The sequence below is a fragment of the Elgaria multicarinata genome, chromosome 3 (assembly GCF_023053635.1).
Source record: "Elgaria multicarinata webbii isolate HBS135686 ecotype San Diego chromosome 3, rElgMul1.1.pri, whole genome shotgun sequence".
NCBI lineage: Eukaryota > Metazoa > Chordata > Lepidosauria > Squamata > Anguidae > Elgaria > Elgaria multicarinata.
In genome coordinates this window covers 83,255,682-83,277,385 of record NC_086173.1, presented here as the reverse complement: position 1 = coordinate 83,277,385, position 21,704 = coordinate 83,255,682, and the positions used below count along the sequence as shown (strand labels likewise).

At 44.4% G+C, this 21,704-nt stretch overlaps 1 protein-coding gene across 3 annotated transcripts in view; it reads right to left on the bottom strand.

The window, feature by feature from the left end:
* The window catches only part of SEC24A (SEC24 homolog A, COPII coat complex component), a 54,764-nt gene that overhangs the window by 13,074 nt on the left and 19,986 nt on the right, over positions 1 to 21,704 (bottom strand). For all 3 annotated transcript variants that reach the window (XM_063120754.1, XM_063120755.1, XM_063120756.1), the window contains 10 exons: positions 20,280 to 20,452; positions 18,728 to 18,830; positions 14,260 to 14,386; positions 9,546 to 9,655; positions 7,546 to 7,658; positions 7,092 to 7,210; positions 5,636 to 5,691; positions 3,221 to 3,427; positions 2,135 to 2,255; positions 65 to 223 (listed from right to left, as the gene is read on the bottom strand). In XM_063120754.1, coding sequence (XP_062976824.1) covers positions 65 to 223; positions 2,135 to 2,255; positions 3,221 to 3,427; positions 5,636 to 5,691; positions 7,092 to 7,210; positions 7,546 to 7,658; positions 9,546 to 9,655; positions 14,260 to 14,386; positions 18,728 to 18,830; positions 20,280 to 20,452 — 1,288 coding nt within the window. The remainder of the gene's footprint in view (positions 1 to 64; positions 224 to 2,134; positions 2,256 to 3,220; positions 3,428 to 5,635; positions 5,692 to 7,091; positions 7,211 to 7,545; positions 7,659 to 9,545; positions 9,656 to 14,259; positions 14,387 to 18,727; positions 18,831 to 20,279; positions 20,453 to 21,704) is intronic.

Sequence of the window (21,704 nt, the reverse complement as noted above, 5' to 3'; positions counted from 1 at the left end):
CATTTGCCAAATACACATTATGGCACTTATGGAAGCCCTCTGATTAAGTTAAATTGTCTCTGACCTTTGGTACACCTTATCCGCATGACAGCCTCAAAACCAATCTTTCTAGTCAAGTATCGTTTAAGCTCTTTCTGTAATTTCTCCACCAGAAGAGGATTATGTTGCTGATGGTAAGATTGGTAGTAATAGACACTACCAGCTGAATACCTTGATATACATCCTAGAAGACAAAAAACAACAACCCAGTTAACATACTTGTTTATTTTACTTGCTGGAATTATCCAGCTTAATGTGTAGATGTTAACGATCTGTCATTAGGAACAAAAAATAGTTTCATGAGCAAAAATAGATGGCTAAGGGAGCAATCATATGCTCCCTGGGAAAGTGTCCAGGGACTACAGGTTATTTCAGAGTTTCCCTTCTGAGGCCATAGACACTATGGCCTTAGAAGGGGGAATCTGAATGGGGATTGTGCAGTGGCTTGCAGTGCCATGGAAAGCATTGCATTGGCTTCCGCACCCAAGGTCAAAGGAAGAGGGGGGATGGGATAGGAAGGCACCAAGGATCTGCAAGCTTCCCATCTCCTGTCCCTGCAATTCCACTAGACACACTCAAAAGTGCATTTAGTTTTCAAAAAAGAAAGGAGCAGAACAGAGGAAGAAATGCAAAGATCACTTCGATTGTTCCTTCTGCTCTGCCAGGTGTCTGATGGCAGAGCGCTGGAGTATTGGAAAGCAAAGGGTTGCTCTGTCCAGTACGGAAGTGTTTACCTAAATTTGTGTGTTCAGACAGCATCTTTCAATGGAATAATCCTTATCCTAAAGAGTGACCTGATACAGTGATCAATCAATTGAAGATGGACCATATTAAGAAGAAAAAAGTCAAGATTATCTTTATAAAATAATCAGTCAGGGGTACACTGTCAACTAAGTATGTTAGCATTTTGTTCTAAGCAAGTTACAACACAGGGCATTTTTCTTATTTAAATAAAAATTCAAATACAAGCTGAGAGAGATGAATAGTGAACACAATTAATGTATTTCAACACTGATGATTACAAGAGTCCATGAAAAGATTTCCCAGCAATACTGACAGAAAGTATGACCTAGGATATTCAGGTGATTAGAAAACATTGTTAGGGATTCAGCTTGTGTTGGATGGGGTTACACTCCCCCTGAAGACACAGGTCTGCAGCTTGGGTGTACTTCTGGATTCAGCCCTGAGCCTGGATGCCCAGGTTTCAGCAGTGGCCAGGAGTGCATTTACACAGTTAAAGCTAGTGTGCCAGCTGCACCCGTTCCTAGAGATGTAGGACCTGGCCACGGTGACACATGCCTTAGTTACATCCTGATTGGATTACTGTAACGCGCTCTACGTAGGGCTGCCTTTGAAGAGTGTTCGGAAACTCCAGCTGGTTCAAAGAACTGCAGCCAGATTGTTGACCGGGGCTGGTTACAGGGAGCATACAACTCCCCTGTTAAAACAGCTGCACTCGTTTCCAGGCACAATTCAAAGTGCTGGTTATGACCTATAAAGCCCTATATGGCTCGGGTCCAGGTTATTTGAAAGAACGTATTATCCCTTATGAGCCTGCCTGTGCTTTGAGATCTTCTGGAGAAGCCCTTTTTTCAGTCCCACCATCTTCACAGGCGCGCTTGGTGGGAACATGGGAGAGGGCCTTCTCGGTGGCTGCTCCAGTGCTCTGGAACTCTCTTCCCGGGGAAGCTAGACTGGCTCCCTCCTTGATGGGTTTTCAGAAGCAGGCTAAAAAAAATTGTTCCAGCAGGCCTTTGGAGAATAATCTGGCCCTCCATCTATGTCTTATAATTTTGTTGTGTATTTTAAATGTTTATGGTTTTGTCCCCATGTATGTTTGTAAGGCCGCCTTGAGGCCCAGCATTGGGCAAAAGACGGGATACAAATAAATTTTATAATAATAATAGTTTTTTGGGGGAGGGGGAGGGGAATTGTAGCAGCATTATTCAAATTGTAGTTCCCCATACTCTGATAAGAAGCTATGGCTGAGCTTCAATTTTTACCATTTAAAACCTATTACAGTAAAAACAATGTTGATCTTTCTCCCTTCTACAATCACACACCAGAAAACACAGAAAATGTGAGCGTGCCTTACCTAATGAAGCCAAGTCAGAGTACTGCCCACTAAGAAGAAACAAGTCAACAGCAACCTGCTGCCCTGAGCAATCTAAAGCCAACTTTTTATAGAAGTCAGTAGATGGTGTAAGATGTATATCCTGGATAAGAAAGTCAAAATGAGAAATCCAAAATATGCACAATGAAGTCCACCATCATTTTCATGAATAGAAGCAGTAGTGCTGCTTATTTATAAAAATGGAGAAGGTCTAGGCTTCTGTAGTGTGAGTTTGACACTAGAAGAAATGGTGAGGAGTTAGGTCAGATGTTGAACTTATACAGTTGCCCTATATGCTGTTTATTAAATGTATAAACTTCTGTTTAAAGGGAAGGTTTTTGGGGGGTTTCTTAGAGGAGGCCCCAGATATATTGGGTAACTCTGTTTGCAATCAAGCAAGCAGGCACCAATACACCTGATGACAATTGCTAGCAGTCTGACACTGATAAGGGTATAATCCTCAGCTGCCCAATTTCCTCTGTTTGCTTTACTATTTTATCACACTGAGGAAACCAGGATTTCTCTCCACCTCCACCTATGTTGGAATCTATTAATCTCAGGAAAAGGCAATTCATTTACCTGCCTTTAATATTGCAAGCACATACAAACTATTGGAAAAGGGTATATATGATGGAGCTGAGGCCTAACCAATTTGGCTTCAGTCCAGGGGGAACATGCACACCAACCTGGAGAACTTTGGGTTCAAGGAACGATCTCTATTTGCTGTTGATTTGGAACCCCAGCAAATGCCAGTTTTGGGGGGAGTTGCCAGCTCCATAGGTTGAAGATATGTGTAAGCTTTCTTTGCATTTTTATTTTGAATCCATTTTCTATCAATGAACTGTCATTCCTTTCACAAGTGATCTAGTTTCATCCTGGCAATCCAAAGAATCTACTTTGACTGGGTCCTGAATAGATTAGGCGTCAGAATAACACATCTTCCTATCAGCCCAGACCCAGTCCACTTCAGAAAAATTATTCAATTACTAAATAAAAATTACTAGCATCAATAAAGCAAGTTTTATTTTAAAGGTACCGGGATACATATAGAGTGGTTGTTTTGCTAACCTTTGCAGATGCTTTTTGGTTAGGTTCTTCGCGAGGTTTAAGTGCACCTACTCCAACAGATGGAAGCTGTGTCTGGAACACAGAAATCCGACCACCCGTGGGAGACATCAGTTTAAAAGCAGCCTGTAGTGCAGGTCCCAGAGCACTCTGAGTTTCCAGGGAGTTAGTAAACATCTCAGGCAAAGTCCTCAGCAAATCTTGAATTAGCTGAAGGAAAAGAAAAGGTTTTTATTTTTTGAAAACATTAGAACATTCAAAAGACATGTTGAGTAAATAAAGCAAATTTCAACCATGTTGCCTGACATTGTTTATTTATTACATTTCTATACTACCCATCAAAGCTCTCTGGGTGGTTCACAAAATACAGTTTAAGAAGAAAGAAGTTATGAACTTTATAAAAATAGGACATCTTAAAAAGTTAAGGCAATAACAGAATAAAACTAAAGCAAAATGGCAGCACAAAAAACTAAAAACAGGCACCTTAAAAAAACCCTGAAGGACTAAAACACATAGTAGACTAGCTTGAAAATAATGCAAAGTTGGGGGTTCCCCTAAATTTTGAGGGCTGCTGGGCAGCATGCAGACCAGGGGCCACATGTTGCCCACCATATGTACACCAACCTGACCAGCTTGAAAATAATGCAAAGTTGCCCAAGTGGTACCCCATGCAGAAACACTCTGACCTGGATACAAAGCCCTCTTGTTTCAGTGGAACATACTATACTATATGTGAGCTTTAAAGCAGTCTTGCAGACAAACACTACGTATGCTTACCTGGAAATAAGTCCTGCTTATGTGTAACTATGCATTCACAGGACTGCAAGTCTGTCAGACTATATGGTAACATGATCTAATAAAGCTAAAGACTTTGATAATTTGGAAACACTTTTAGCACTACATTATCTGATAATTTAAGATTTATCCCTGATTATCCCAAGCATATTTTCTAAAGCAAAGGCTTTAGAAGATACTATCTCTGAAGATACAGGCTGATCATCACTAATTTAGAGGAGTTCATCAAATTGAGCCTGTTAAATTAAAAAGCTGAAGTTTCAGAATTTACTTCATCTCTCAGGACTCACGCACGTGGTTTTACCACTTACTTTTCTCTAGAAAGAACTATCATTAAGTAATCAATTGCAGGAGAACTGGACATAAGAGCCATGATGGATCAGACCAAGGGGCCATCTAATCCAGCATTCTGTTCACAAAGTAGCCAACCAGCTCTTGATGAGAAACCTATAAGCAGGACATGAGTGCATCAGCACCCTCCTGTCCATACTCCCCAGCAACTGGTGCACATAGCCTTACTGTCTCTGAAGCTGAAGGTAGCATATAGCCATCAGGACAAGTAGCCAGGACATAGGTGTGCACAAGGGGTGTGCCCAGGCACACCCTAATTTCTCAAGCAATAAGCACCAAATTAGGAGGGGGGCATTGAGTAGGGATCCAGAGGGGGAGCCAGATGCAGCAAGAACTGCCCTCTGGCTGCTCTGCTGCCCCCAAAAGGAATCGCTCTGCTGGGAGCCACACTTCAAAGAGGCCAGGAGGAAGGGCCCCAAAGGCTAATATCACCTCTTAGGCCCCTCCTCTGGCCAGTGTCACTACAAAGCCCCACCAATGCTGGGGCTTGAGGAGCAACTCCTCATTCCCCCTCTCACCTACAATGGCCGTACCATGGTCAGGCAAGCCGAATGTGGAGCAGGGCATCAGTGTCTACAGTGTTTAATAAATAAATGAATAAAAAGAATGTCCTTTACGATCGAGTAGTCAATAAATATTCACCTTTAAAAAAAATTCCCTGGGTGCCCACCCTAATGAAATGTGCTGCATATGCCTATGGCCAGTGGTAGCCTTCTCCTCCAGAAATTTGTCCAATCCCCTTCTAAAGCCATCTAAATTGGTGGCCCTCACTACATCTTGCGGTAGTGAATTGTGTGTGAAGAAGTACTTCCTTTTATCTGTCTGGAATCTCTCACCAATCAGCTTCATGGGATGAGCCTGGGTTCTAGTATTATGAGAGAGGGAGAAAATGCCTCTGTATCCATACTCTCCACACGATACATAAATTTGTACACCTATATCACGTGTAGCCTTACCCGCTATTTTTCTAAGCTAAACAATCCCAGCGGTTGTAAACTTTCTCACAGGGGAGTTGTTCCAGCCCCTAGATCATTTTCTAGCTCAACAGTATATATATAGTGACCAGAACTGTACACAGTATTTGAAGTGTGGTCACACCATAACTTTCTATAAGGGCATGTACACAATTGCAAAGCAAATTAATGGAGTGGGAACGGCTTCTGAGTTATGCTATGACTGTATATGTGATAGGAAAAACTGTGATGTAGCTAAATATCACCTATTTAAAACATATTCTCGCAAAGACTTCCGACTGCATAAAATCACTCTTACCTCTTTGCTTTCATTTAAGTTTACTAGTAGATTCTCTGGCATTGGTATAAACACATCTGCAAAATAAAAAAAACCCAATGCTGATTATTATAGAAACATACACAAGTTTCTCAACTACTAAATAGCACTACTAAATTAGCACCCACCCAACATTCTATGCATATTGCCTGGGATCCAACGAAGTATACTGAAAGCATGCACGGAAACTGGGCTTACATTTATGCCTGCACCCGATACAGAGCAGCTGAATTTAGGGCTAGAGCAGGGGTGGCCTACAACTCCCATCAGCCTCAGGCAACATGGCCAATGGTCAAGAATGTCACAAGTTGTCATCCAAAACATCTGCAGGGTTGGGGAATGCTGATCTGGAGAGCCACAAGCCACAATCCCTCTCTCATTTGCCAGATCAACAGCTACATCTTTTTCAATTCTTGCTGTTACTCATTCAACCTCAAGATTAAACTTGTCTCCCTCTGGGCCCAGAGAGGAAATAAGGGGTGGTGTCCCCATGCACCACCTCTACGCAGGCTGGAAAGTTGGTCTGGGAGAGAGGTCCACTCCTGTGAGGAAAAGCAACTTAACCCACACCAAACAAGGCAGCCATATCTAAGGTGGCCAAGACTCCAGAGTCTTCCACATCCAGGTTTTTACCAGAGGCTCTTCTAGACGCTATAGAAGCTTGATGTCTGACATAGAAGACATAGAAGCTATAGAAGCTTGATGTCTGAACCGCCCAGAGAGCTCCGGCTATTGGGCGGTATAGAAATGCAATAAATAAATAAATAAATAAATAGGCCTAGGACAAGTGTGGGGAGACATGAATCAACGTGCTCCATAACATTATCCTTTTCCTGGACCTACGGCCAGAAAGGAATGGGGAGAGGTGTACTGAAGCTGCAGAGCCATGCGTGAAGTGCTTCATTCCTTTCCTGCTCTTTCTGTTGGAACGGGGAACAGTCACAATGTTTGAGACACAACAAAGCAAGGAGGCCTCCCTAAATCTCCGCAGCCATGAGCTCATGTCTAGATCCCAGCTCAAAAAAAACTCCCTTCCCCAGCTAGGTAGGAGTGTAGGGGGAAGAAGGGGAGAGGAGAGGAAAAGCTCTAGTGAGATTTAAATATATATATATATATGTTGGCTTCGCTCTTGAGCACAGGTTAGCAATGAAAAGGAGGCCATGTTTTCAAAGGGAAAGACAGAAAAACTGAATATAGGAGGAGTCTGTTTCTCAGAAAGGACATCAAAGTTGCTGACCCTGCTTTCAACTGGAGGATGTCTGTTCTCCTGCACTGTGATTGAGAGTAGCCTTGTGCAGCCCTCCGACACTATTATTTAATAGACATATTTTCTTTCTTTGCAGTAGCAGAATTTGGTCACTGATGGATTAATGTTCTAATCTAGAACTGTATGTGTGCCTACTTCATACGTCTAATGCTACAGATTATTTCTACTCACCTTCAATATCTGAAACTATTAACATCTGAGGCTGCGAGAGACCTTCCTGAAGGCTATAGAAATGGATTGTGCTGTCAAAAGTTATGAAGCCTACTTTCGTTCTAGTGTTTCCTGGGAGTCTGAAAATTAAACACAGAATACATGTTTAGTAAGGCTCTAAGACCATATTCATGTCAAATAGATATGTTTTACATAGGATAAAACTTTTGCAACTTATTGCATTCTGGATAAAGATGTAATTTCTTAGCACACAACTATCAAACTGACATTCAAATTTGTTAATGTCCACAGTAAGCTTGTAAAGAGTACATATTACAAGGATGGCAGATTGAAATTGTATTAATTGTTGTTTTGTATGTTTAACACATGAACTAGTAATGAATTGCCTGAACCTATCCTAAGAATAACATGAATATTCAAAAAGATACAGATTAAAAAGATGCACAGGACTTACAAATCTAGGTTCTCCAACAAGGTCTTGCATACAGTGTTCAAATATCCAGTTTCTATCGCATTATGAGACACATCAAATACAAAGAGGTACACAGGAGGCTGAGGTGGACGTAACTGAAAATAGAAACAATGATCTTCATTAAGTTTTCATCTTTAAACCTGATTAAACAAAGCTCCTAGTTTAAGTTAAAATTGCTAATATAAATGGAAAAAGTTTGGTGGAGCTCATGGGGAGAGAAACAGACTGATAATGTACAGACATTGTACATTCTCTTCTATCTCTTGACCATATAACATGCCAGGAATGGAAGTCTTCATTTTTAGGAAGACTGTAGAACTAATTTCTTAACTTGATTTATTTATTTACAGTATTTATATACCACTTCATATAAAATAGATTCCAGAGTAGAAAATATAAAAAAATAAAAATAAAATAGTAAAAAGATTAAAACAGCTTATTAAAATTATTCATTTTGAAACAGACGACCAATAAAAACTATGGCTGGTCAGAATGCTTCCCAGAAAAGAGCTGTTTTAGGAGGCGCCGGAAACAGCACCATGTTGGCGCTTGCCTGACCTCCAGAGGCAGGGAATTCCAAAGAAAAGGGGACACCTCAAACTCAAGACATACTGCTTAAAACAGAACAGGGTCATGGTGGAATGCACGAGTTTTAAGAACTAGTCTGTGGGTGTGCTGTGAGAGACGGAGCCAAATTTCTCACAAAGCTGGAATATCCAGCTGTAAGTTTGCATATTGGTGTACAATATTTCAAGTTCCAAACACGCCCGAGATTTGAAAGTAGGTTTTTTTTTAACATTCTGAGACGCATTTTAAGGGATGAGAAGCAGAACAGGTTTTTCAAATTCTGCAAACCATCTTTCCCTTGAAAAGTACAAGATATATGTTGGTGCTTTAGGAAGTTTTAAATAGAGTAAACTGAACCCTGAGACACTTCAAGATCAATTGTGTTCCATAAATGTAACTGAGTGGGAAAAGACTGTGGCTCAGTATTGGACTAACTGCTTTGTATGCAGAAGGTACCGGGTTCAAATCCTGGCATCTCCAGGTAAGGCTGGAAAATTACTTGCCTGAAACCCTGAAGAACCATTGACAGTCAGTGTCAATGATACTGGGACCAATGGTCCAACTCAGTATAAGGCAGCTTCCTAGGTTCCTAACCAATCTACTAGTTACTATATGGGTGTGCTATAGAAAAAATAGTGGGCAGGATCCTACATGGCACGCGTTCTACATGAGCACTAGGGAGCTTATCTATGTGCTCCCTCTTTCTCTCTTACACGCACACACGCTACTACTTCCTGGAGTAGGATTCAACGTGGTGTAAATGGCTGCAATTGAAAAAAAGGTAAACCCTTTCTACTGCAAGCAGCAGTATTTTCTTACACTTGGCACACCTAAATTAAAAATGAGAAATGTATAAGTATCAGCAACTTTCACCTATAAAATACAACTACCAAAATACGTAGACCTCAAGTCTTAACAAAACCGGAGGTGAATTAACTCCAGGAAAGTAACCACAGTGCTACATGTTTGTTCTACATCAAAATGATTGGTGTAGTTTTTTGCTTTCTTACAATAAAATATCACACTATTTGAAAGGTGCTTTTGACATTTGGGAAACTTCAAAGACTTGTTTGCAAGACATTACAAGAAGCCTGTCTTAGAAAGGAGAAAAAGTCAGAAGACCCAACCAACCATGCTCAAGCTCTTGTGTGCAACAAACAGGGTTCTCTGAATTGTGGCCCAGAATTACAGCCACCAATCATTTGATTTCAACTGAACTATTATTTATTATTTCTGGAGCATCTATCCAAAGCAGGCATTGTGCAAACAAAGACAATGAAAGAACATAAGCCTAAGACCAGGGCCAAAGACAGACAATAAAATAAGGGAAGGGGGAGTAGTGCGAATATGGTCCTGCTAAATACAACCTGTTTCTTATTGGAATACAAAACTTGAACTGGGGGTTGAGATCTCACCATGTATTCAGAAGGAGCCATAAACTCAATTGTGGCATTTTGAACTTCAGGTCTTTTATGAGGTTCTCCATAAACTCTCGTCACAGGATTGTACATAAATTCTTCAGGAACTGCAAGAGGAAAAAACTACTCTTTACTACAAGGTACAAGCACTCAAGGAATGACAATATTTTACATATACGTTGTCACATAACATTTATCCCCAAAGCATATCATATTTGCTAGTACTAGAAGTTAGAAACAGCTGGCAATTAATGTCAAAATTATGCCAGGCTGGAATCAAGTAATATATTGCAGTTATTCAAAAACGAATTCAGTTGACATTTTATTGGGTTCATGTTCACTTTTCCAGGTAAAGCTCCAGCCGGCCAGGGGAAGGTGGGGTGTGCTTGCTGCTTGCAGTGGGGAGAGAAGACCTTGGGGCTGCAGGAGCCTGGGCTCTGCAGTCTCTTTCCCCCAGCTGCTGAACATCTGCTGACTAGTGCCCCGCCTTGCTTCCAGGTAAAGCTCCAGCCGGCCAGGGGAAGGTGGGGTGTGCTTGCTGCTTGCAGTGGGGAGAGAAGACCTTGGGGCTGCAGGAGCCTGGGCTCTGCAGTCTCTTTCCCCCAGCTGCTGAACATCTGCTGACTAGTGCCCCGCCTTGCTTCCAGGTAAAGCTCCAGCCGGCCAGGGGAAGGTGGGGTGTGCTTGCTGCTTGCAGTGGGGAGAGAAGACCTTGGGGCTGCAGGAGCCTGGGCTCTGCAGTCTCTTTCCCCCAGCTGCTGAACATCTGCTGACTAGTGCCCCGCCTTGCTTCCAGGTAAAGCTCCAGCCGGCCAGGGGAAGGTGGGGTGTGCTTGCTGCTTGCAGTGGGGAGAGAAGACCTTGGGGCTGCAGGAGCCTGGGCTCTGCAGTCTCTTTCCCCCAGCTGCTGAACATCTGCTGACTAGTGCCCCGCCTTGCTTCCAGGTAAAGCTCCAGCCGGCCAGGGGAAGGTGGGGTGTGCTTGCTGCTTGCAGTGGGGAGAGAAGACCTTGGGGCTGCAGGAGCCTGGGCTCTGCAGTCTCTTTCCCCCAGCTGCTGAACATCTGCTGACTAGTGCCCCGCCTTGCTTCCAGGTAAAGCTCCAGCCGGCCAGGGGAAGGTGGGGTGTGCTTGCTGCTTGCAGTGGGGAGAGAAGACCTTGGGGCTGCAGGAGCCTGGGCTCTGCAGTCTCTTTCCCCCAGCTGCTGAACATCTGCTGACTAGTGCCCCGCCTTGCTTCCAGGTAAAGCTCCAGCCGGCCAGAGGCAGCGCCTCGGCGCGCGCCTCGGCGACGCGCAAAGTGCGGCGCCGAGTGCGCACTTGGCGCCGCACTTTGCGTCGCACAGAGGAGCCACCCTGTTTTGAAGAACCCTGTTTTGAAGAACACCAGCCGACCAGCAACCAACAGCAATTTTTTAAAAACTTTTAATCAATTTTTAAATAATTTTTAATATGTGCCTGGGGAGCTCTGGGGAATATGGGGGTGCCTGCATAACTGTGGTCACGGGTAGGGGGAGGTATGGTGCTGGGGGAGGAACAGGCCAGATGAGGAGAAGAGGGGACAGATTCCTTACAGCTATCCCCTCTTCTAGTCCTTCCCCCAACCAGATGGTTCCTGGCGGCCTTATCAGCTTGCTCTCGGGTCTGGTGGTGCTGCTGCTGAATGCCAGGTCAGTCCAAAACAAAATCTCTCTCATCCATGATCTGATTGTGGATGAGGGGGCTGACCTGGTATGCATCACTGAGACCTGGGTGGGGGAACTGGGAGGGGTTGCTCTCACCCAGCTCTGCCCTCCTGGGTACTCGGTGCAGCACCAGCACAGACTCGAGGGCCGGGGAGGGGGGGTTGCCGTGGTCTATAGGAATACAATCTCCCTCTCTAGGCTTCCTGTTCAGTCGAGTGCTGATCTTGAGTGTCTGTACTGTGTGTTGGGTACTCGAGACAGATTAGGGATTCTGCTGGTGTACCGTCCACCCCGCTGCCCCACAGTCTCCCTGCCTGAGCTGACGGAGGTTGTCTCGGACCTGGTGTTGAGAACCCCCAGGATGGTGGTTCTGGGGGATCTCAACTTCCATGCCGAGGCTGCTGTCTCTGGAGCGGCTCAGGACTTCATGGCTGCCATGACAACCATGGGGCTGTCTCAACATGTCATCGGCCCAACACACGCAAAGGGACACACGCTTGATCTGGTTTTCTCGACTGGGCAGGAGGATGGTGATCTGGAAGTGGGGGAACTAACATCTACCCCCTTGTCATGGTCAGATCACTTCCTACTGAGGTTTAGACTCTCGGCGGCCTTTCCCCTCTGCAAGGGTGGGGGGCCTATTAAAATGGTCCGCCCCCGGAGGCTAATGGACTCCGATGGATTCCAGAGGGCTCTGGGGGATTTTCCTGCTGATATGGCCGGTGCTCCTGTCGAAGCCCAGGTCGCTCTGTGGAATGCAGAGATGACTCGGGCGGTTGACACGATCGCGCCCAAACGTCCTCTCCCTCTGAGCAGAGCCCGGTCAGCTCCTTGGTATACACCTGAGCTGAGGGCAATGAAGCAAGAGGGGAGACGGCTAGAACGCAGGTGGAGGAAGACTCGTGCTGGGTCTGATCGAACACGGGTTAGAGCTCACTATCGAGCCTACTCTGTGGCGGTGAGGGTGGCAAAGAGGCAGTTCTTTTCCACCAGCATTGCGTCTTCTCAGTGTCGTCCGGCGGAGCTTTTCCGGGTCGTTCGCGGCCTGTTACACTCTGGGCCAGGGCGAGAGATGGTGGAACCCTCGGTAGCACGCTGTGACAAATTTGCACGGCACTTTGAAGATAAAGTCGCTCAGATTCGTCATGAATTGGACACCACACTTAATGCAGCTCCACTAGTAGAGGTGTTCAGAGCGCCGTCTGGTTCAGTTTTATTGGATGAGTTTCAGTTAGTGAGGCCCGAGGATGTGGACAAGGTGCTTGGCCAAGTCCGGTCGACCACCTGTGTGCTTGACCCTTGCCCCTCGTGGCTCATTACATCAAATAAGGAGGGGATCGCCGGCTGGGTCCAGGAGGTTGTAAATGCCTCCTTGAGAGAGGGAGTGGTGCCGGCCTCTTTAAAAGAGGCGGTAATTAGACCACTCCTGAAGAAGCCTAATCTGGACCCGGAAGATGTTAACAACTACAGGCCGGTGGCTAATATCCCTTTCCTGGGCAAGGTGCTTGAGCGGGTGGTTGCAGGACAACTCCAGGCACTCTTGAATGAAACGGATTATCTAGATCCATTTCAATCGGGCTTCAGGCCTGGTTTTGGAACAGAAACTGCCTTGGTCGCCCTGTGGGATGACCTCTGTCGGGAGAGAGACAGGGGGAGTGCGACCCTGTTGGTTCTCCTGGACCTCTCAGCGGCCTTCGATACCATCGACCATGGTATCCTTCTGGATAGGTTGTCTGAGCTGGGAGTTGGAGGTACTGCGTTGCAGTGGTTCCGCTCCTACTTGGATGGCCGATTCCAGAAGGTGGTGCTGGGGGATTATTGCTCTGTGCCGTGGCACCTAAGCCATGGGGTTCCACAGGGCTCTATCTTATCCCCTATGCTGTTTAACATATACATGAAGCCGCTGGGGGAGGTTATCCGGAGATGTGGACTGAGGTGTCATCAATATGCGGATGATACCCAGCTCTACCTTTCCTTTTCATCAAACCCAGGTGAGGCAGTGGCTGTTCTGAACCAGTGCCTGGGCACGGTAATGGACTGGATGAGGGCTAATAAACTGAAACTCAATCCAGACAAGACGGAGGTACTGTTAGCGGGTGGTTCTTTTGTCCGGCGAGGTGATGTTTGCCCTGTCCTGGACGGGGTTGCACTCCCCCTAAAGGATCGGGTCCGTAGTTTGGGGGTGCTCTTCGATCCAGAACTGTCACTTGAGGCACAGGTGAACTCAGTGGCAAAGAGCACCTTTTATCAGCTCAGGCTGATATACCAGCTGCGCCCTTATCTGGACAGAGATAGCTTAGCTACAGTTATCCATGCTCTGATAACCTCTCGTTTGGATTACTGCAATGCGTTATACGTGGGGCTGCCTTTGAAAACGGTCCGGAAACTTCAACTGGTGCAAAACAGGGCAGCAAGGTTATTAACAGGGACTGGCCGGCGAGATCACATTACGCCAGTCCTTTTACAACTTCATTGGCTGCCAGTCCAGGTCCGGGCCCAATTCAAAGTGCTGGTATTGACATTTAAAGCCCTAAATGGTTTGGGGCCAGGTTATCTGAAGGAACGCCTCCTCCCATATGTACCTACCCGGACCTTAAGATCATCTACAGGGGGCCTTCTCCGTGAGCCCCTGCCAAAGGAAGTGAGGCAGGTGGCTACTAGGAGGAGGGCTTTCTCCGCTGTGGCACCCCGGTTGTGGAACGAGCTCCCCAGAGAGGTCCGCTTGGCGCCTACACTGTACTGCTTTCGTCGCCAGCTGAAGACCTTTTTATTCACTCAATATTTTAACACTTAATTTTAACTTAAATTTAAATTTTACTGTTTTAACTCTGTATTTTAATCCTATATCAACTTTGCTGTGTGGTTTTATCCTGGTTGCGCTTTTTATACTGTATTTCGTAATTGTGTTTTAAACTGTTGGGTGTTTTACTGTGGTTTTAATTTTTGTGAACCGCCCAGAGAGCTTCGGCTATTGGGCGGTATAAAAATGTAATAAATAAATAAATAAATAAATAAAGAAAACTCACCATCATTCACTCTGTAACATAAGTTGCATTTCCATCTCCTTTGGTCAAGGAAGCTGACAAAAGGATTGATATACGTCCTACAGCTACGACATCTCACAATTGTACTGGAGGTTACCACAGGCAATTGCTGAAAAAGAGGAATGCCTTCATAAGTCATATATTGGGAATACATTACCCACGATGGTAATTTGGGTGTCTGCCTTTGGCTCAGATCTAAACAGATACAGTGTAATTATCAAAATATAAGTGCCTCCTGTAGCTAAATGTTGGCTTCCACACAATTTATATCAGCAATTATGAATTCAATCAAGTGCTTTGTTGTCACTATGCTCAAAATAAAGGAAGCAGTCATGCTCTAGGAGTCTGGGTACATTTAAAAGTCTGGATACTTCCCAGGCAATGCATACAATTCAGCTTAGACAAGTTTCACAAAGAAAAGTTCATTCTAAGTGATGACTCTTGAAAGTAGAAAAGGAATACTGAAAATTCATAACACATCCCTTAAGAACTTTAGCAGATAGTGCTGATTAGACATGGAGACGAAGCCACTTGGCATGACATGCTTATCTAGCAGATAAAGACACCCTAGATAATGTCATGGGCTGAGAACATCTTTTGCTTCATCCGAGGGAGAGGGGTTTCTTTGTGTCTGAAAAGGGAGTAGCAAGTGAAATGCCAAGGCCGCACTGAGCGAGAAGTGTCTGGCGTCTGATAATGCCTCCCCAGGCTGGTACTGGGGGGAAAGTAACAAGTTGCAGCTGTGCAGTATCTGGGAGCATTCCCCCTCCCTTCGGGAGAGGTGTGGGTTACTATGGGGTTTCTATTGGTCAGGGTGGGTCTGGTGACAAGGGCCCCCCAGAAAGGGATAAAAGGCTTAGGCACCTAAGAGTCCAATCTCTTTCCTTTGGGTGTCAGGAGTCCTGTGTGTGTGTGTGTGGTGAGTCAGAGCATCCAGGCCAGGCTGGCTGGATGGTGGAGGCTCCCCATGGCCGCTGAGGGAAGGAGTCTTAATTCGAGTGGCGTGAAGCCAAGTTGGAGCGAGCAACAAGAGGTTGAGTCACAGAGTTATGTGTTTGTTTTGTTTTAGTCCAGGTTTGGGTACAATTGGGCAAGGGACCTTGCCGGAGTTACGGCTGGTGGGTGGTAAAAGTGGGGAGTGAGTGCGAATTCTATTAGGCTTGAGCGTGTAAAGGGGGAGGATAAGGTATTAGTCCCTGCTGTCCTAAGTGTGTCATTCCTTTGTCCGTGTTTCCCCCCCAAACCTCTTACGTGTTTACCTTAATGTGTGGATCCTTATGAAAGTGTGTAGTGTGAAGAATAAAAGTGTTTGGCCCCTATTTCTGGAGTGTGGCGTGTTTCCTTGAGAACCTAGACTACAAAGGGTTAACAAGCGGTAGTGAAGGGGCGTGAGTCTGGGCTGGCTGAGTCAGACCCCCCTTCTCCAGCCAGGGAATCGTTGAGTCAAACGGAGCGATTCCACCACAGATAACATATACTGCAAGTCACATTGATGCATACATTTTTGTAAAAAGGGATTCTGATATGGGAAAGCAGGCCAGAGTAGCTGTCTACATTTATAACTACTGATGCCACAATTATTTCCCACAAGGATCAAGTAGTTATTCCCCAACCTAGAAACCCTCTATTTGCAAACAGCAACCATCATAGCAGATTAAAATCAAGGCATGGCATATTTTGAAAGCACGCTTAATTTGATTTAAGATTAGCAATTGAAATCCCTGACAAGATAAACCTAATATTGAAGACTTTAGTAAACCTTGAGCAATGCACAAAGTTATTACCATAAAGATACAGATAAAATGTCTAAAAGCAGAAAGATCTCCATTAAACAGCTGTTGCAAGTGGACCTCTGAAATGTCATCTTGTAGGAAAAGGTATTTTTCTAGGGTGAGGCTAACTAAAACATTCACAATAGTCCACATTCTCTAAACCAGTGGTTCTCAACCTTCCTAATGCTGCGACCCTTTAATACAGTTCCTCATGTTGCGGTGACCCCCAACCATAAAATTATTTTCGTTGCTACTTCATAACTGTAATTTTGCTACTGTTATGAATCGTAATGTAAATATCTGATATGCAGGATGTCTCCACTGCTGGCTTTATACTCAGGTATTTACAGTTGCAGAAACTATGAAGGTTAGAAGAGCTGTGCTAGAATAGACCAAAGGCCACTCCAGCATTCTGTTCCTACAGATGCCAACCAGATGCCCCAATGGGACGCCCACAAGCAGGACAAGAGGGCAGTAGTACCCTCTCATTGATGTGCCCTGGTAAACTGGTATTCAGATCCGATACTGAAAGTGTCCTGACTAGTAGCCATTGCTAGCTTTATCTTGCATGAATTTGTCTAATCCCCTTTTAAAGTCGTCCAAGTTGGTAGACATCACTACATCTTTTAGTAGCAATTTCCGTATCTTCACCATGGGTTGTGTGAAGAAGCACTTCCTTGTCAGTCTTGAAACTCCTACCACTGAGCTTCATGAACCCTGGGTTCTAGTATTATGAGAGAGGGAGGGAAATGTTCCTTAGCCAATCTCGGCACACCATGCATAACTTTCATAGACCATATCTAAATTTCATGCAACTATATTTTATACACCCATCTTTTGCTCGCCTTTTTTCTAAGCGAAAATGTCCCAAATGTTGGAAACTCTCCTCATAGGGGAGTCGCTCCATTCCCTTGATCCTTTCCCCAGCTCTGCAATATCCTTATGCTTAGGCCAGGCATTTGACCCCTGTAAGCTTATACCGAGCTGGGCGCGCCGGCCTACCCTGCTGCGTAGGATCGGGCTGGAAAGCGGCGTCTTCGCTCCGAACGCAGCGGCGGCTCGCCAGGCTGCCCTCTGCGCAACTTGCTCTTGCAGCCGCTTGGCCCAAGCCCTCGGCCGCCACGCGTGCCCCGTCCGCCTGCGCCGCGGCCGGCCTTCTGAGAGGGCGCGTGTCTGCATTTGTGTGTGCGTGCGCGCGGCGCGGGGGTCGGTGGGTGGGGCCGGGAGTCCTGTTATGTCTGCATGTACGCATGCACAGGGGCGGCACGCGCGCGCCTGGCATCCCCTTCGCCCCGGCCGCAGGCTCGACGCTTCGCCTCCTTTCAGAGGAGCCGGTGCGGCAGCGGTGGGCGGCTAAAAATAGCCGCCTCTGCTGCAGGAGCTACTCGAGTGGCGTCCGAGTGTTTTCCGATGGTCTTAGGCAACCCCTGTGAAAGGGTTGTTCGACCCCCAAAGGGGTCGCGGCCCACAGGTTGAGAATCGCTGCTCTAAACCATGGTTTGGTGAATAGTTCCACTCCTAGGGCGTAATTCCTTTCTTCTTATTTGAATCAAACTACAATTTGCCATGACATTCTAACTGGCAAGCTGTTGTTTTAAGCGTTTTCTCCAGACCAGGATCAATCCTGGGTTTGCAATCCTGACCTGTAGGCATTGCCCAAACCATGGTTTAGAGCAACAGAGCAAACTGTGGTTGATTCAAACGGAATAATAAAAAAATTAAGTCCTGTGGGGGGAGGATCAAAGGAAGGGGAGGAAAAAGGAAGAAGGGAGGGAGGGAGAGAATGCCTTTGCACAATGCTCATTCATAATCCTCCAGACATGGTTAGAGATGTGGAGGCCCAGAAAAAAACTCAGAAAAAAATCCGGAAAATATTTCCCATGGACTGTTTTTGTTTCCCCCTGAAAAACTGGAGAAATTGAACAGCTTGGATTATGAAATATTAGAATTTAAGACAAAGTATTTATATATTGTTACCCAGCCTTTACTTTTCCCAAAATGATTTCTAAAAACTATGTAATAAGAACACATTTATAGAAAGACTAAAGATGTAAAATGCCTGGAAATAACGTAGCCATAGGGGGAAAAGCTTTTTTAAATCCTCTCTCTAAGACTCCTGCATAGTTATTTCTTTCTTTCCTTATTAAAATTATTGATCTAAAATATGTGAGTAGAGTCATCATTGTGCGTTCTTTACTGCTTGGGTTTTGTTCTACAGAGTCTTGTGCTTCCGATGCTGTAGCAGTCATTTAATGTAGTTCTAATCTATTCAGACAATATTTACCAAGTTTAACTTCTAAGAGTTTTAAAATATAATGATAATTTTATGAACAAACTCAGTTAAACATAAAATGACTTCAGGAACAGAAAGGCTGCTTTATCTTCCTAAGCATCCCTCCCCAACCTGGTGCCCTCTGGATGTTTTGGACTACAGTGCCCAACGTTCCTGACGACTGGCCATGATGCCTGAGACTGATGGAAGCTGAAATTGAAAATATCTGGAGGGCACCACGTTTTGGGGAGGCTGTCCTAAAGTGACATTCAGAACTGTAAAGAGTGCTAAAAAATCTGGAAATTTTACATCTCTATGGTTTGGACGATCATGTGGATGCAACTATTGACGGAATTACCTTATTTTAAAAACTACATACCAGCAACCACAATGTTATGTAACATACCGATAGGTCTTTGAAAGGATGAAGCAGGAGACCCAAAGGAAGTTTGGCTTTGTTCAGTAACGCCTGAGTTTGAGGAATGTTAGTCAAGGTACATCGGAACAACCTACACAAGGGGCAAAGGGTTAAAGTCACTATCAATTTTTCCATCCCTGACCAGCATAGGTGAGGCTGCTGCAGAGCACCCCATGGCTCAAGCTCACTTTCCACCAGACCAACTACACACATCACCAGTTGAAAGCATTGGTTTAGACCCTCTGTTAAGAGGGGGCAATATCCACTTGGTAAATCTCTCTAGACGTTACAGTTGTAGTGTGGAGCATTATATATTTATTTAAAGTATTTCTTGGCTACCTTTCAGGGGAGAAGCACTCCCAAAGCGGCTCATGGAATAAAATAGATAAAAACACTTAAGATATTAAAAGTGATATAAATGTAAAACACAATAAAATTGCAATAAAACAAACAAAAGCCAAAAATAAAACCAGCAGCAACCACAGCAATAGCAGCAATGATAGAAATCCCATCAAGAGAAGGTCAAAGGAAAATAATATATTTTCAAGGCCTTCTTAAAAGCCTGCAATGACGGAACTCTGATAGCAATTTATCCTGAAGTCTTCTGGCTGGCTGATATCAGTGAAGGAAGTCCAACTTGGTCCCAAACTGTTTAAGACTTTAAAGATCAAAAACAGCACTTTAAACCAGTCTTGGAAACACACCAGTAACCAGTGCTGCTGGGGCAGTATAGGCATTATAGGATCAAATCTCCTCACCCACACTAACACTCAGGCGGCCACATTCTTCACCACCTGAGGTTTCTGAACAATTTTCAAAGGTGGCCCCACATATAGCGCATTACAGTAGTCCAGCTTGGACATCACCAGTGGGTAGATAATTGAGGCAAGGTTCGTCCTCTCCAGACAGGGTCATGTGGAAGCTGTTTACACAGCCTGTAAGTGACAAATGTAATTAAATAGACCAGTCCTCTGTTAAGTCAATTGAGGACTGTGCAGTTGGGCTTATTTGTGTTTGCTGATGCTCTTGTGAGACCAGTGGGATAGCTACCTATTGTCAAAAAATTTGCAATTGTTTCCTGGTCCTTGAAACTTGAGATCATGTGGTCTTGCTAGCTCATATTTTAACCTACTTAGCCCCAGATTTGGAATGCCAATCTCAACAGTTCAGATGTTCATTTCTTCTGTAACCATTTGGAGCCTTTATAGAGTCTAAGTATGTCAGTGGTTTAGGTGGAAGAATTAAACTAATGACTTTTCTCCTTCCTTTGATATATTCATACCAAAAATCATGGCATTGACATGGGAAATATAGAATATAATGCAAAGCTAATGTTGGTGATAACATTAGTTTGTTAAATGATCTGAGATTATTTTGTTTAACCCTATGTTTTTATGCCACTAATTTTTCACTATTATTTGCTTTTCTTAAAGACACTTAGAACTGGAAGCAATGCAAATTTTTATATGCAGCCACTATCTTCAAGACACATAAAATTGAATATATATATTATATTTCAACAAGTCTTAGTTAAGCTTACTCTGGACTACAGTTGAGTTTCTGTATATCTTCATGCAAAATTGGAACAGGTGCTTGCAAGGGAGTTGCAGGAAGAATATTTCTGTCTTGAAGAAGGTTGATAGGTCTTAATCCTTCTGGTTGAAGACTCAGTCCACCCATAGATGCACCTAAGGTATTTGCTCCCAAGCCAGGCTAACAGAAACAAAATTATAAAGTTAGACTGCTTGAATGAAATCCAAAATTCATTAACAGATACAGAGAGTGGGGATTTCACACTTACTAACTGCAGAACTATTACAATTTATGGTTCACAGACCACTTGCATTCAAATATATGGACCACTGTGAAAGTGGAATATGAACTAGCCTGGCATAATTTACTGGCATAGTACTGTACATGCCAGTACTACAGTTTATTCAATCGTTTGCCAGAGAAACCCTGGGTAAGGCAATAAACTGTGGACTGACAATGGCTTAAATAAACCATGGCTTGGCAATATGTGCAAACCAGATCATCTGCACCAGAGAAAAGTATTAGATAGCAATCACCTATTTCTGTTGAGATTGCCTTATTCACAATCAGCTCAGTTTGTCAATTGCTATTAAAATGTGCTCCATATCTTTGGCCCCATACATATTACTCTACATAAGATATCTATTAAGACAAGTCAGTGCTGCCACATCATTTTGACAATTTCCTCTTAAATCTAATCTGATATTTAAATAAGTCTGTACTATCATGGGTACGTTTTTTTGTCATAAAAGTAGTTTCCACCAAGGTCTACACAGGGAAAGGAGCCGCAGGCCTGTGAGCAGAATGCAGTCCACCAGACTCCTCCCAAGCATTGCCCATTTTCCATGCTTCTCAGCCATTGCTTGGGGATCTGCTGAGACAATGTATGGGAGAGGAGGAACCCAGATTTCTTATCCCTGCCCAACTGATCCCCAAGAAACCGCTGAGAAGCAGCGCTGTGGAGGGATGAACTGCCAATGGAGGAAGATCCACTTGAAAATAGTTTTTTTGAGGGGGGGAGGGGACTGGAAAAACAAAACAAAACCAGTCTCAAATGTGAGACATGTAAGGACGGTCTAGAACAAAAACAGAGCTAAAAAGCTCTTGTTTTCATTTAAAACTGCAGAACTAACTTTCTGAACTATAAAACAGGGACTGGGTCATACAGCCACTTTAATCTGGCCACAACAAGAACATTTTGAAGAGTCTCATCACTTTTTATCAATTCTGCACATGGCACCAAGCAGGCTGTAATGATCATGCATCAGCAACCTATAGGAAAAATTCTGAAATGTGGGAGGAGTGTATGGATGTATAACTGAGTGTGAATGGGGTGGGGAGAGGGCTTGGGTCCTACCAACTTTGGGCTTTGGCTCCATCCCTTGCTGGCATAAAGCTCTTAGGGTCACAAAAAAAATCCCCACCTCTGGGC